This window comes from Monomorium pharaonis, chromosome 5 (genome assembly GCF_013373865.1).
Source record: "Monomorium pharaonis isolate MP-MQ-018 chromosome 5, ASM1337386v2, whole genome shotgun sequence".
Classification (NCBI taxonomy): Eukaryota; Metazoa; Arthropoda; class Insecta; order Hymenoptera; family Formicidae; genus Monomorium; species Monomorium pharaonis.
The window spans coordinates 28,561,286-28,575,000 of record NC_050471.1 but is presented as its reverse complement, the minus strand read 5'-3'; the positions used below and the strand labels follow the sequence as shown (position 1 = coordinate 28,575,000).

General features: G+C 38.1%; 2 protein-coding genes across 3 annotated transcripts; both read left to right on the top strand.

Moving 5' to 3' along the window:
* The first annotated feature begins 135 nt into the window (after nucleotides 1-135).
* On the top strand, nucleotides 136-7,864 carry LOC105839562 (nucleolar pre-ribosomal-associated protein 1). Of its 2 annotated transcripts, XM_012685968.3 has the most exons (9): nucleotides 136-714; nucleotides 799-1,390; nucleotides 1,734-2,027; nucleotides 2,208-5,580; nucleotides 5,710-5,837; nucleotides 6,063-6,272; nucleotides 6,479-6,699; nucleotides 7,010-7,406; nucleotides 7,591-7,864. In XM_012685968.3, the coding sequence occupies exons 1-9, from the start codon at nucleotides 287-289 to the stop codon at nucleotides 7,846-7,848; spliced, it is 5,901 nt and encodes a 1,966-aa protein (XP_012541422.1). In that variant the 5' UTR covers nucleotides 136-286; the 3' UTR covers nucleotides 7,849-7,864. The 2 variants fall into 2 exon arrangements, with proteins under 2 accessions (XP_012541422.1, XP_036142931.1); XM_036287038.1 differs by lacking the exon at nucleotides 7,591-7,864 and having other exon boundaries at nucleotides 6,479-6,749; nucleotides 7,010-7,109.
* Nucleotides 7,865-10,578: 2,714 nt separating this feature from the next.
* On the top strand, nucleotides 10,579-13,666 carry LOC105840892 (tRNA methyltransferase 10 homolog A). Its single transcript, XM_012687980.3, has 5 exons — nucleotides 10,579-11,048; nucleotides 11,413-11,722; nucleotides 12,203-12,349; nucleotides 12,436-12,541; nucleotides 13,069-13,666. The coding sequence occupies exons 1-5, from the start codon at nucleotides 10,876-10,878 to the stop codon at nucleotides 13,374-13,376; spliced, it is 1,044 nt and encodes a 347-aa protein (XP_012543434.1). The 5' UTR covers nucleotides 10,579-10,875; the 3' UTR covers nucleotides 13,377-13,666.
* The last annotated feature ends 49 nt before the right edge of the window (nucleotides 13,667-13,715 follow it).

Here is a 13,715-nt window from a genome sequence, read left to right as displayed (position 1 = left end):
TCGCGAACTACCCGGTAGAGGTTACGAACGCCAGCGTTGGGAATTCTCAATACTGCCAACTTAATTTTTTTTTTATAAGCGCGTTCAGCAGACGGAGCGGATCAGTGAGCGCTCAGTGATTCTCTAATATGATTGGTTGCTCGAGCACATTCACGCGCACATCGCGCCGCGTCTCTATCCGTGAGCCGTCGCGCATTGTAGAACGGGCTTTAAAGCCTGCAAGCATGGCGGCGCCCATGGCACACGTGTGCGGATAAACACAAGTAGATACGCATTATACACAGGGATGGATGACAAGCCGGAGAAAGCGCGCAAGCGAAAAACGTCGAAAAACGAGAATAAAGCGCCAGTGAAAAAGGCAAAAATCAATAGTTCCGTCGAGGAAGTACTCGGAGTACATTCTGATGAAGATCCTGATAAATATGACACGAAGGACGTTGTTCATGATGACAGGCAGGACGTGTTTAACGGACACTTATTAAAAATGCTCTTTTCTTCTTCTTCTTCTTCCTCTTCATCCTCCTCCGCCAGCTTGGCCGCGCTTCGAAAGTTCGTGACGATATGCAACGAGGACAAGGAGCGGGATCTTGCGGCGGAGTACCTACTCGCCGGTGGCAACGTTCTCGAGGTTCTGAAGCTGCTGGAGTCTTCCGACAAGAAAAATACTACCGACACCATCGCCGTCTTTTCCGCGATCCACATCTTGCTCATGAGGTACGCTGCGAGACAATGTGTATGGAAATCTGCATTGTTTCTTTACTTAATTTAAATACAATAGCATATTTTTTTTGCTCGTAGAATCTTGACGGAATATCCTCAGTACCGAGATAGCACTTTGGAGGCCTGTCGTTACCTATTGAACTCGCACATGTCTAGTGTATATTCTATGTTCTCTGCTCAGAGCAATACCAAGCAGCGCAAGACAGTTCTGAGATTGTTGGCGGCATTGGTATCTCTGGACAGTGGTCTGTCCAGGGAGCTGCTTATTCACCTGACCCTGCAACAGCAAACCTTGGAGAGTTTGGTGCGGCACACTAAGCCCATGGATCCCCAGAGCATTAGAACGTGCTATATTCACTTTGTTCTCGCTTTCCTCGTGGAAGGTAACACACTGGTGATTCGAACGCTCCTAGACAAGCGCAACATGCTCAGCTGTATCTTCCCAGAGCTGTTATATGACTCGAAGGATGTTGTTAGCTTGGTTCTGACTACTGTGAAGACGTACGTGATAGAAAATATTAATATCACCAAGACAACAAAGTTACGTGTGTTCTGCATACCTGTTGTATTGAATCTAGTATCGTTGTACAATTGGAAAGGTCCCAGCAACTGGTCCAAGAACAAAAATCATGGTTTTGATAACAGCGAGAATTTTTTAGCAGACAAGGAGGTGATAATTTACACATTATAATTTTTTTATTTTAATTTATTGAAAAAAATTAGACAAACGCAGAACAAAGTATGTTCTTACATATACTCTTTTATTGCAAAAAATAATGAATTTTTTGTAATTTGTATTATATTACTTTTTAGCGGACAAGGAGATGATAATTTACATATTATAATTTTTTTATTTTAATTTATTGAAAAAAATTAGACAAACGCGGAACAAAGTATGTTCTTACATATATTCTTTTATTGCAAAAAATAATGAATTTTTTGTAATCTGTATTATATTACTTGTAACTACAAAATTTCTTATTGTTGCTTCTTTCTTCTTCCTGGTGATTTAGATTGTTAGCGATGTAGTTCATGAATTCTTGGTCGCTCTGTTAACATCACATCGTTACGGAGTTATTTTTCACGATCGAACTTTGGGTGGTTCGCGAAATAAGCACAATCAGTTGGTGCATACAGTCGTTCAGAACCTCGAGAAGCCTTGGGAACATAAAAAGCCATCGGATTTAATTGTTAGAATAATGAGTGCCTGTCCGGATCTAATTCGTTCGCAGTACAGTGCGGTCGAGCCATTTCTTGAACCTCGAGTGTCATCTAAATGGGTTTGCCTTCTCAAATTTGTAGGAAAGGTGAGATTTATATATATTGCAGAATAAATTAATTTTTTAAAAACTAAATTAAGATTAACGGTTAAAAATTTAATTACATTACAGGTATAAAAAGTTAGCTTAGTTAAAAGTTATTTAACTGTAATTTAAAGTTATTTATTGCTATTATTTAATTTTTAATAAAAAAATTTTTTTTTGCAGATAGTGGAAGCAGTCAATCCGATTACTTGCATCAAAATTTGCGCCACGGAATTGAAACCGAACAATTTGATAAGTGCATTACTGTCTTTGGCGATTCCAAGTGCAATTGTAAAAGTTGCTATTTTACCAGGGTTAGATCACGACAGTCTTTTTGTTAGACACGAAGCTCTGTCTCTTCTTTTAACAATGGTTAATCAGCTGAAAGTAATTTCTTTAGCTGCGAAAGAATTCTATGTAACATCTGCAATCCAAAATCAAATAACGAATTTTGTTCTAAGGAATGTTCCCACCTTGGAAATCATTTTACGAATGTGGAGTCGCGCTTTTGAAGATGACACCAACATAAAAGCCTCGGAAACCGCGGAGAATATTCAGAATCCAGAGTTAATAGATCATATCGATGTAATCTTGAACATTCTTCATTTGTATCAAGATATATGTCCAGAGTTGTTGGACATTTCAACAAATTTAGAACCAAGTTTGTTGCTGTGGAGTTTGAATAATCTCCAGAATGACGAAGACGATAAAGGGATTACTAAAGAGAAAATAAATTGCTTGAAGGTCAAGGCGATACAGTTCCTGCTTGCTTTGAACTCCTCTATTTTTGCGCCTAGAGAAAAGGCTTTTAAGGAAGCTCTCGTTTTTCTGATATCTCTAATCCGTCAAAAGGATCCGTCATCAAACGTCAGCTATAATGTCATCAGAACGCTACTAAACGCAACGGGCCTGTTTGAAACCTGTAAAGATCAACTCGATATTTGGATTAATGGCTTTTCAATAATTACGAATTCTAAGGACGACGAGCATTTGACGCAGTGGTTCATGTCTGTCTTGAAAAGCGCTGTTAAACATATTGATAAGTATATAAATGCCATAACGCAAGCGGAAAGAGAAATAAATGATCAGACGGCTATCAATCTTAATGTTAAAAGGGCGGAGGATATAATTAACGAACTGTTTGATAAAGCCAACAGAATTACCTCTTCCGAAGAAGAATGTTCTTTAGCAGAACCGCCTTTAATTAACGGACAATTTAGTTTTGATGAAAAGAAGAGTCATGCAATTGATAACAACTTTAGATTTAAAAGAAAAGATTTAAAAGGCATTGTCAAAGATACTGAGTGTATAACACAGAAGAACGAACAAGTAATTAGCTCTGACGCGAAGGAGATAGAGGATGTAATCAATCGGCTAGTCGATAAGACAACTCCAAAAAGCTTCTCTTCTGATAAAGGCTATTTTCACAAAATGTTATCTACATCAGTATCATCTTTAATGAGCGAATTTACTAATTCCAAAGGAATAAAAGAAACCGAGGAGACGACTGGTAATCTGTTGAACAATTTTGGCAAAAAGAATATCAACTCTTACAGAATGCAAGCCTGCGCGGGAGTGTCACCGCTTCTGTGTTGCGCGCTGCAAAAGTTATCTGAGAAAAATTGCACCTTCACGATCCTGGCTTATATGTCCTATGTGACGACCCATACTCTGCACTATCAAGTCGTTCCGGATCTGCTCGTTTACATGACGAAAGATCTGATTGACTTGCTAACTTATAAATACCTGCAAAGTTGGACAAGCGGCGAGCGACCTGTTTCTTTGAAGAATAACCTGCTGCCTTTATCAAGTAAATTGAGCATTGTATTGCTGGCGAATTCCAAAATAGATGTAACCGAACTTTGTGAACTATTTGATGATGGTGGTTATTCGACGTATTGTTTTAAATACGACGACAAAGAAATCACTATCAAACATTCCTTATCTTTGTACGACATCAAGACTTTGTTGAAGATGACGGTATTTTATTTAGCACAGCTAGCGCAATTGAAAATTTTGCAGCAGACCCAAAACGAAAATTGTAAGCTTGTACTCACGTTTTTATTAAACATTCCGCAATCTATGGAATTAAATCGATCGAGCGTTGCAGTAGTACTTGAAGAGAACGCAAGCTGTATCTTTACTCATCCCATTCTGTTGCATTACTTCTCGCCATTTTGTGGAGAAACCTCGAAAGACTCGGTGGAGTATATGGTTACTGAAACTATCCTGAAAGTTTGCGAGTCTATTTCGCATTTATATGATGACGCAGGGCATTATAACATTTTCTTTGCGTTTAGAGATAAATTCCTCGCGCAATTGGGGAATATTATCGAGAAGAATCCCTTGGAAGCCTGCCGTAATAATTATGGTATTGCTATCGAATTATTGAAAGTATTGCAGTTAGGAGTGAAAGATATCACGAGCTTGTTGCTCGCTTGTATGAAGTTGAGAAAGATCGTATTTATTTTGAGCGATAAGCAAAATCCGTCCGTATTCGGACATATCGTACCGCTGTTACTGGACATGTATTGCAGCAGCAAGGAAATGGACTCGGAATCGTGCGATATGCTGAACGAGCAGTTCGTAGAGAAATTTAGCTTGCACTTGTTTCACCTGAAGTCTAGTAAAATAAATTACGTTGTAGACAAGTGGGAGCGAGCCTTGGCGAGGTACCTATTTATCTTTCCGCACAATGTTTCCGGTGTCGGTGTCAGTACTTTTATGCTATTGCTGACGAAAGATATCTCCACGTCCACGATCCAGCTGATAACGACCTTGATTAGTAGGAACACCAAGCTGATCTCACCGTTGGAGAAAAACTTCCTCAAGACGGCAAATGTGAAGCAAGGGGACATTGTGTTTCCAATACTGGGCAGCAATTTGCAACACAAGTGGGACGAAAAGTTTCTTCGAAGTATTTACGAGTGTTACAGCAGTGACATCGCCGTGTATGTAACCGAGCCGCAAAATCCCGTTTCCTGGATCGAAGAGAACGCAGCGGCAATCGTCTACCTCGTCGAAAGTACTTTCGACCTCGATCGATGCAGGGAAATTTGCGACACCATTTCCCAGAAAGGTGACAAACTGGATATGGTGTCCGTTTGTTTTGTGCAATTGTTGGAGAGTGTATATAAGAGATACGAAAGTTTAATAACTACTAAAGAGAAACCCCTAATGGATTTGATAAAGATGCTGTTGCACATAATGACGTCGACGTTGAAAAAGGAATCGAAAAACGTAGAGAAGATTAAAGTTTTATGCGAGAAGCTGAACCTCGCGGTGACTCGTTTGAAGAAGATCGAAGATAATTTCGTCTTCGCTTTACTGAGCAAGAGTTATTCGTGGCCACAGTTTACCAGATTCTGCTTAAAGCTAAGTTTGAAAGATGACAAGGACGAAGAGACTCGTTCGAATGTATTGAGAACCTTGAGTAATTTATGCGATATTGCTTATGGAGATGACGTTGATGATGAATACGTGAAGACGTTGTTCGAAATAACGACGTCTCATTCGGGATTTGTTAATATTATGCTCGGATCGTCCATTGTTAAAAGTGAGTTTACTCTCGAATGGAATATATCCGCTTTGAAGAGAAAAATTTAAGATTTTTTTAATTTAAAAGAAATTTTTTAAATGTTTTTTTTTTAATTTTAGGGTAATCAGAAATATTTTATGATTACAGGCGACCTGGTCGAATTGCTGAGAATACTTATTCGGAAGAATCATTCTGTGATGACTGCTTCGCATGTGCCTCTTTATCTTGCGGCTTACAACGCCACTCTTTGTCACGTTGATCAGCGTATTTTGCAGGTAGAATAAAAGTGTCATTCATTGCATAGCTTGTAAAGCAAAAAAGTGAATTCTAATGAAAATTCAATACATTGAAGAGTGTATTGAATTTTCATTAGAATTCACTTTTTTGCAAACAACTTATTAATGACAATTTTTCAGTTATGTTATGGTAAATGAGAGAGCTATCTCAATTATCGCGCGCCACAAAAGAATATTGGAGTAATAATATCTAATTTTTTTCAGATTCTTCAGTATTATGAAACTCATAATGTTAAGCTCGAACAGTACTGGCCGTACTTATGGGGAGACGCCGCAGCGACGCGTTATAGCGTGAAGAGAGAGACGGACACTGCTTTGTGGAGACAACCTTCCACTTCTGAGGTTTTTAACTTGCTCGATAAGAATGTCGTCAATGAGACTGTAAAAAATTATCCCATACGCAGAACAATGCGGGTAAGTAAATATTTTTTTATGGAACAACAGCATCAAAATGTTGGACAAAGTTCACGATGTAATCTTTTATAAATAAAATCCCAATTTTTATGTAAACTGCAAGAGTAAAAATAAATGGATATCTTGCGGAACTTTATACTACTTAGACTTTTGTTATCTGTCTTTAGGAGAATAGTTATAAAATTTTATTGTCGTGTTTTCTGCAGAGTGACGAGTTACACGAGGACAGCAGTGTGTACGATCCAGCATTTTATCTGCCATTGCTATGCGCTCTCTTGGCAGAAAATAATATTGTCGCGTGTCATAAAATAAGTCAGAGTGGTGCATTAGCGTTAGTGTTTGCTGCATGTTGCAGTGATTCAAGCGACGTTCGGATGACAGCGTTTACCGTTATTTCCAGATACTACTTTCACTTGGAAGCATCTAAGTAAAATAATAATTTTAATAATTAAGCGAAAGAGATCAAAACAGAATATGGTATAAATAATCAAATCTTTTATAATATAGAATTGCATTATTTATCATTATATAGTTCGTTTGTTGGTAATTTAATTTCTCATTTAGTTACTTTAAATTTTAAATAAAATTTATTTGATTTTCTTTGATACTGATTCTTTTTTTATGTTTCTATTCTTATAAGCATTCTTATAAGTACTTAAGATCTTCAAATAAATTCATGACAAAAAATTAAACAAAAAAGATTTTAGAAAATTTATACCCTAAATTTTATTTGTCAGGTCTAAAGAAAAGTTATTATGGATGCGTCTGATTGACGCTATGCGAAATGGAATCATTTCGTTGAAGTGTCCATTGAAGGATGTCCACCTGAGTTGTCTGATGACCACTTTTTTGGCCAGGACCTCGCTGGTCGCTAGTCAACCTCTACATCCACTTTATTCGCCGTTGCATACCTTCTTAATGGCAAAACCTGCGCTGAACCTAAATACCATACCAGAGCTGCTGCCGTTGTTGCATAGCTCGCATATGGAGCACAATGCACACCGGCACTGGATCTTGGAGAACATTCGGGATGGTATGAAGGAAGAAAACGACTTGAATGTGGCCCTGAAGTGTATGTTGTTCAAAATCCTCTTTGATTTTCACACTTGCGTACTATCGGATACCAAGACAAAGGTGAGATCTTTCTTATCAATAATATCATCAATGCAATGTTTTTGTTTTGTGCATGCATTTTTAAAATAAGAGTGAATGAGTTGTGAGAAATAGATTGAGAAAAATTTGCTTAGAAAATTTGTTTAGTAGGACAATTATAATTTTTCACTTGAGTATATAAACTAATCACATTTTTTTCTTTTAGAAACTGATTTTGGAAATTATCGCTTCTACTACCAGAATTTCCAAAGCGTCTTTGCTTCTCACACAGAGATATGGTATGCTTCCTTGGCTGCACAAGATTGTAAATTTGGATATTTGTAAAACCGAAATTAGAACTATTATTATTATAATTAAGAATCTACTAAATGCTTTAGATAGTTCAACACAGGATATTCGTCATTACAAAACTATGTTATTTAGCATTCTTTTATCACTACAAGTATATTCAAAAAATAAATAAATGTTTATAAAAAGAATAGAATTTATTATTTTAAGCATATTATGTGATTATGTTATGTAACAATAATGTTTTGACGCGTTGAATTGGGCGACTGTAACCGTAACTGGGTGAATCGAGTACGCGATTGCTCAAAATCTTAAGCTGGTTACACACACTTTCCGTAGAACGTAACAGTAAGGTTTCGACATGTTGGATTGGACGACCGTAACAGTAAGCGACTAAATCAAGTACGTGATTGGTCAAAACCTTACTGTTACGTTCTACGGAAAGTGTGTGTGACCCGCTTTACTGTTACGGGCCTTAGTTTGCTCAAGCTGCTACCAGAGAGGAACCTGAGAGCGGTCACGCATCGTTTTAGGTGTTTTCATCCATCAGCGCCTCTATGTGCACAAAATGTTGACATTGAACTATCTAGTCAAATATCTATGAATCCCGTAAGTAATGTGCATGACTTTTTGAGTCTCTTCTATGCTATGTCCACGTTTATTTGGTTCTGTTTCATGCTATACCCGTAAATTTTACAATTATATGCATTCATATTTTAAATCTGTTTTACGCAAATGTGCATAATCGTGTTCTATAAATGTGCAATACCACATATACATAATATAAATTCAAATAATTGATTTGATAAAAATTCACTCACCGATTGCTGTCGCTGCTCCTGATGCTGCTGCTGTTGCTGCTACTGTTACATTCCTTTTCCGGAATACCGAGTTGCTCCATGTATGGATGCCGCTTTCTGGTGACATCATCCTGCTGTTCTCGAACCACATTAATAATGATCGCACATTAATAACGATCGCCCGATACTTTATTCGGCACTTCCGATATTACGGATATTATATCACACACGAGTAAAACATAAACCACGGGCGAGAATTTCACTTGGCGTTTCACGACCGTTACATTTGAAAAAATATCGTGAAAGTACGTCTCGTCTGATTGGCGGCGAATTAAAAAAGAAAATGTGGCAGAAAAGTGGTATGATGCGCGCGTGACGTCACGAAATGAAACCCGAAAAAAGCGCCAAGAAATGTTTGAATGCGCACGTCGAGGCACACTGAACAGAAGTAAAGCAATTCACTCCCCGAGTTTTGTATCTCTGTATGATTGCGCGACGACTAGTAAAGTTTTATTATTGGCACGATCGACATTCTACCGAACGGATTACGTACACTCCTCGAGCGAGTACGCGCACACGAAAACTTTGCGAAAGTGGCGTGACGTCACACGTAACTTCGTGGAAACGCAGGCCGAGGAAAACCGTTTGAATGAAAATTACGCGCCGAGATACTAACAAACGGAGACAAATTCGTTTCGAGAATTTCGTATGCTCGACTAGTAGCACTTCACTTAATTGGCACTCGCGATATTCTAGCGAACGTATCCCCTTCGAGCAAGCACTTTGCTCGAACGCGCACGCGAACACTTCTCACATGGCTCGCGTATCGTTTGCTAGCACAACGGCACTCTCAACACAACACCGCACAATTCAATTCTGAACACGCGATTCGAGACACGCACGGAGTCGACGGAACGTCCGACCGGCGCTGGAGTGGCGTACGTGACTGGAGCGCGGAGCAACGGAGCAACATGGCGGCAACGGCGCAGGCGCGGCGAGTCAACAAGTCGGTCGCCTAGCAACGCCGAGTGGCGCCGACTAGCGCCGAGTACCGCCGAGTCTGCCTGCCAGCGGTCACGTACGCCATGTTTCTTGGCGCTCTAGCGCCGGTCGGACGTTCCGTTGATTCCGTGCGTGTCTCGTGTCTTCAGATTTGAATTGTACGCAGGTACGGTGTTGTGTTGAGAGTGCCGTCGTGCTAGCAAACGATACGCGAGCCATGTGAGATCGTACGTAGCAGAGGTCGTTTGCCTTCGGTTTCGAGTGAAGTGTTCGCGTGCGCGTTCAAGCAAAGTGTTTGCTCGAAAGGGATACGTTCGGTAGAATATCGCGGGTGCCAATTAAGTGAAGTGCTACTAGTCGAGCATACGAAATTCTCGAAACGAATTTGTCTCCGTTTGTTGTATCTCGGCGCGTAATTTTCATTTAACCGCTTTCCTCGGCCTGCGTTTCCACGAAGTTACGTGTCACGTCACTTTCATGTTGATTTTTTTTCGCTGCCAATCAGACGAGTCATCCTTTTCACGTATTTTTTCAAATGTAACGGTCGCGCCAAGTGAAATTCTCGCGCGCGGTTTACGTTTTACTCGTGTGTGATATGTGTGATATAATATCCGTAATATCGGGAGTGCCCAATAAAGTATAATCGGGCGATAGTTATTAATGTGGTTCGAGAACAGCAGGATGATGTCAGCAGAAAGCGGCATCCATGGAACGACTTGGTATTCCGGAAAAGGAATGTAGCAGTAGCAGCAGCATCAGCAGCAGGAGCGGCGACAGCAATCGGTGAGTGAATTTTTATCAAATCAATTATTTAAATTTATATCATGTATATGTGGTATTGCACATTTATAGAACACGATTATGCACATTTGCGTAAAACAGATTTAAAATATGAATGCATATAATTGTAAAATTTACGGGTATAGCATGAAACAGAACCAAATAAACGTGGACATAGCATAGAAGAGACCCAAAAAGTCGTGCACATTACCTACGGGATTTTATAGATATTTGACTAGATAGTTCAATGTCCACATTTTGTGCACATAGAGACGTTGATGGATGAAAACACCTAAAACGACGTGATGTGGTGATGACCGCTCTCAGGAGTCTCAGGACTCTCAGGTTTCTCTCTGCTGTTACTCTGTTCGAGTTAGCTCAAGTTAGCTCGATGGGCTCGAGTGTCGAGGTTGAGTCGGGTACACGTGTAATATGTGATGAAAAGTAAAAGAAATTGACTTAAGAACAAATATTAACTTAAACTCAACGTTGTCTTCGAAATAATGAATAATTATCTAGATGTGGATTAAGTACTCTCCGCGTTATTCGTAAAAGAGAAGCAAAAGGAAGAAAAGAGAGGCTTGAGGAGATAAACAGATTGAACGTGATTCACGTGGTTCATGCCGGGAAAGATTACCTATTTGGACGATATGGATAACGTAAATTCTACGGAGGACAATGCGATTGTAGTTGCAGACGAATTGTCGGAGTCACCGACGACGAATATGAGCAAGCGTCAATTGAAGAGGTTGGAGAGGAAAAAGAAGTGGCTGGAGCGAAAAAGCGAGAAGAGGTTAGAAATTCCCAATGTCACGCGGCAGTAATGTATGTGCATACATACGCGCGGACAGGAATGCCTGGTTATTTAGTAAGAAAAGAGAAATAAAAACCTCTGAATCTGATTACTTCTTGCATAAATTTTACATTTATTATCTACTTATATCTTCTCTCTTCAGTTTGATCCTTGACAAAACGAAATTGTTTTCGCTGTGACACTAGGACCGTTAGAGACCGATTTGGACTTTTGTAAAATGGCTTTTGTCTTTTTTTTTTTGTATGGAAACTCTTTTACTTTGTTTTATACGGAAGGAAATTTATTTAACCAGTCTTTGACAAGTTTGTACATTGGCACATAACTTACACATATGTTTACGCAGATTGCGAGAGAGGAAGAAAGCGAGGGAGAAGCGCGCGTACGCGCGCGCCAACAACCTGAGCCTAGGTCCGTCCAGAAAGGTCTTGAAGCAGAGTACCATGGCGGCAAGCGCGTGTACGCTCACGGTGACCATCGATCTGTCATTTGACGAGCTGATGATCGACAAGGATATTGCTAAGCTAACTAAACAGATACTGCGGTGCTATACGTTGAACAGAAGGGCCACGGCGCCTATGCAATTCTCCCTCACTGGCTTCACCGGCAAGTCACGGGCCAGTATGGAGAAGCATAATGGTTATAAGCACTGGGATGTATGTGATCGCGACTGAACAAGTGCTTCCTTTTATTTTTTGTGATTAACCTTCCGAAGCTGACGATGGATCTCTTGAACATATTGATAATTATAAATCTTGAACAATAGATTGATTGATATGTGAAAAAACTAATAATTAAAAATCTATTCAAAGTGCAGTTTGAAAATGTCTATAAAATCGTATAAGAAGTATCAGCACTAAGATCCAGATGCGGCCGAGTAAGGCTGATCTTTAATTAGTTATAATCTTTTAGTTATAATCTGAAATCTTGAATTTTATAGTATTAAAATAATTTAGTATTTATCTCTCTTTCTTTGTATAAATTATGCCATTTTTGGTTTTTTGAAATAAATTAATGCTTCCATTTAATTAAATGGATTGCACAGACCCAACGTTAGTAACTGTGTTGCAGATTTCGATGTCAGCTTTGGAGGGTTAAAATCAACGTGACAAATGTCTAATTTCACTGGATTGCAGGTGAGTTTTCACACGGAGCAATACATGGACGTTTATCCCAAAGATAAAATCGTATATCTCACAAGCGAGTCGAAAAACGTGATAGATTGTTTGGAACATGATTGTGTGTATGTCATAGGTGGCCTTGTTGATCACAACGCACATAAGGTGAGGTCTTTTTGGCAACCAATTATTATTTCTCTCTCTGCATGAAACTATCACTTTTTTTTTAATTTCAAAAATTTAAATTGCAGGGTATGTGCCACAAGTTGGCGATAGAGGCTGGTGTTAGGCATGGCCGACTGCCATTAGACAAGTTCTTGCAGATGAAAGCGAGAAAAGTGTTGACTATTGATCATGGTAAGTATCCTGCGCTATAAAATTTTTCACGAAACAATCAGCATTGCAGTTTTTTAAACATTTTTTATTATGATTTTCATGTAATGATGAGTATAGTTAAATTTTAATATTTTTTATATATTGTTTAGTGATGTCCAACTTTAGAAATTATAAATTGTTTATTTGTGAATTAATTGATCAAGTATGCAAAACGAGTGTAATAAAAGCTTACCGTCCGATTAATTATTAATAACGTATTTATATAATTTTAAATAATTTTTTTATTGATATAAGTTTTTAATACATACAAACAAAAGAAATAGCAAAATATAAGATTTTCGAGAAAAAGAAAAAAATTTTTACAATAATTGTTTTTTGTATATTTCTGAATTAAAATCAATATCATTATTAGAAGATGAAATGTAACAAAAACTTCAACGTGTATTTTTTGTTTGCTACTATATATTGCTTTTAATTTAATTTGGATAGTAAATAAATTACCTATGCGTCGAGATTCGCATTTTAAAGAAATGATCGAAATTTTCCAGTCTTTGAGATACTGTTAAGGGTTTCGGAAGGCGATACTTGGCAAGAGGCATTTCTGAAAGTTTTGCCGGAAAGAAAGAACGCTCGGCCAATAGTTTCTGTGCAATCCAAAGAAGACGAATCACAAGATCTGAAACCTGATGATGTAAATAATGTGAGGCCAGTTGATGTAAATAATACAGTGTCGATTGATGTAAATAATACAGTTATAAAGATTATAGAAGATGTTTGCAATAAGGAGTACGATAACAGACCAGAATACAATACGGATTCGAAGGAAATCTTGCATGAGAATTCATGTATAGCGTAATCCTGTGAATATTGTAGTGTAATTAATGTAAAAATGAATAAGTTGATCGTTTATTAGTCTCTTTCCAAACGAGAAAAATCAAATGTGCACGACTAGACTGCGAAATGAATAGAAATGCAAGTAAAAAATGTTTAAAATGAATTCACAACGTGTGAAAAGAAAAATACAGTTGTTGAAAAAGTATGAAAAAATAGATACGTAATATTGATATGCAAGAAATTTAAGCATGAGACATTTAATCAAATCGGACTTTTTATCCAAATATAAATTATAATATTTATAACATTTAAGAAATGTTTTATTTTAGCTTCAATCCTTCTTGCTATTTCGTAAATGTCG

Bases quoted from the DNA above. Each gene is read 5' to 3' on its own strand.
- LOC105839562 (XM_012685968.3), top strand. From the start codon at position 287: ATGGATGACAAGCCGGAGAAAGCGCGCAAGCGAAAAACGTCGAAAAAC. The intron at 2,028-2,207 runs GTGAGATTTATA...TTTTTTTTGCAG, and splicing joins TTCTCAAATTTGTAGGAAAG to ATAGTGGAAGCAGTCAATCC. The intron at 7,407-7,590 runs GTGAGATCTTTC...TTTTTCTTTTAG, and splicing joins TATCGGATACCAAGACAAAG to AAACTGATTTTGGAAATTAT.
- LOC105840892 (XM_012687980.3), top strand. From the start codon at position 10,876: ATGCCGGGAAAGATTACCTATTTGGACGATATGGATAACGTAAATTCT. The intron at 11,049-11,412 runs GTTAGAAATTCC...ATGTTTACGCAG, and splicing joins GAGCGAAAAAGCGAGAAGAG to ATTGCGAGAGAGGAAGAAAG. The intron at 12,542-13,068 runs GTAAGTATCCTG...GAAATTTTCCAG, and splicing joins AGTGTTGACTATTGATCATG to TCTTTGAGATACTGTTAAGG.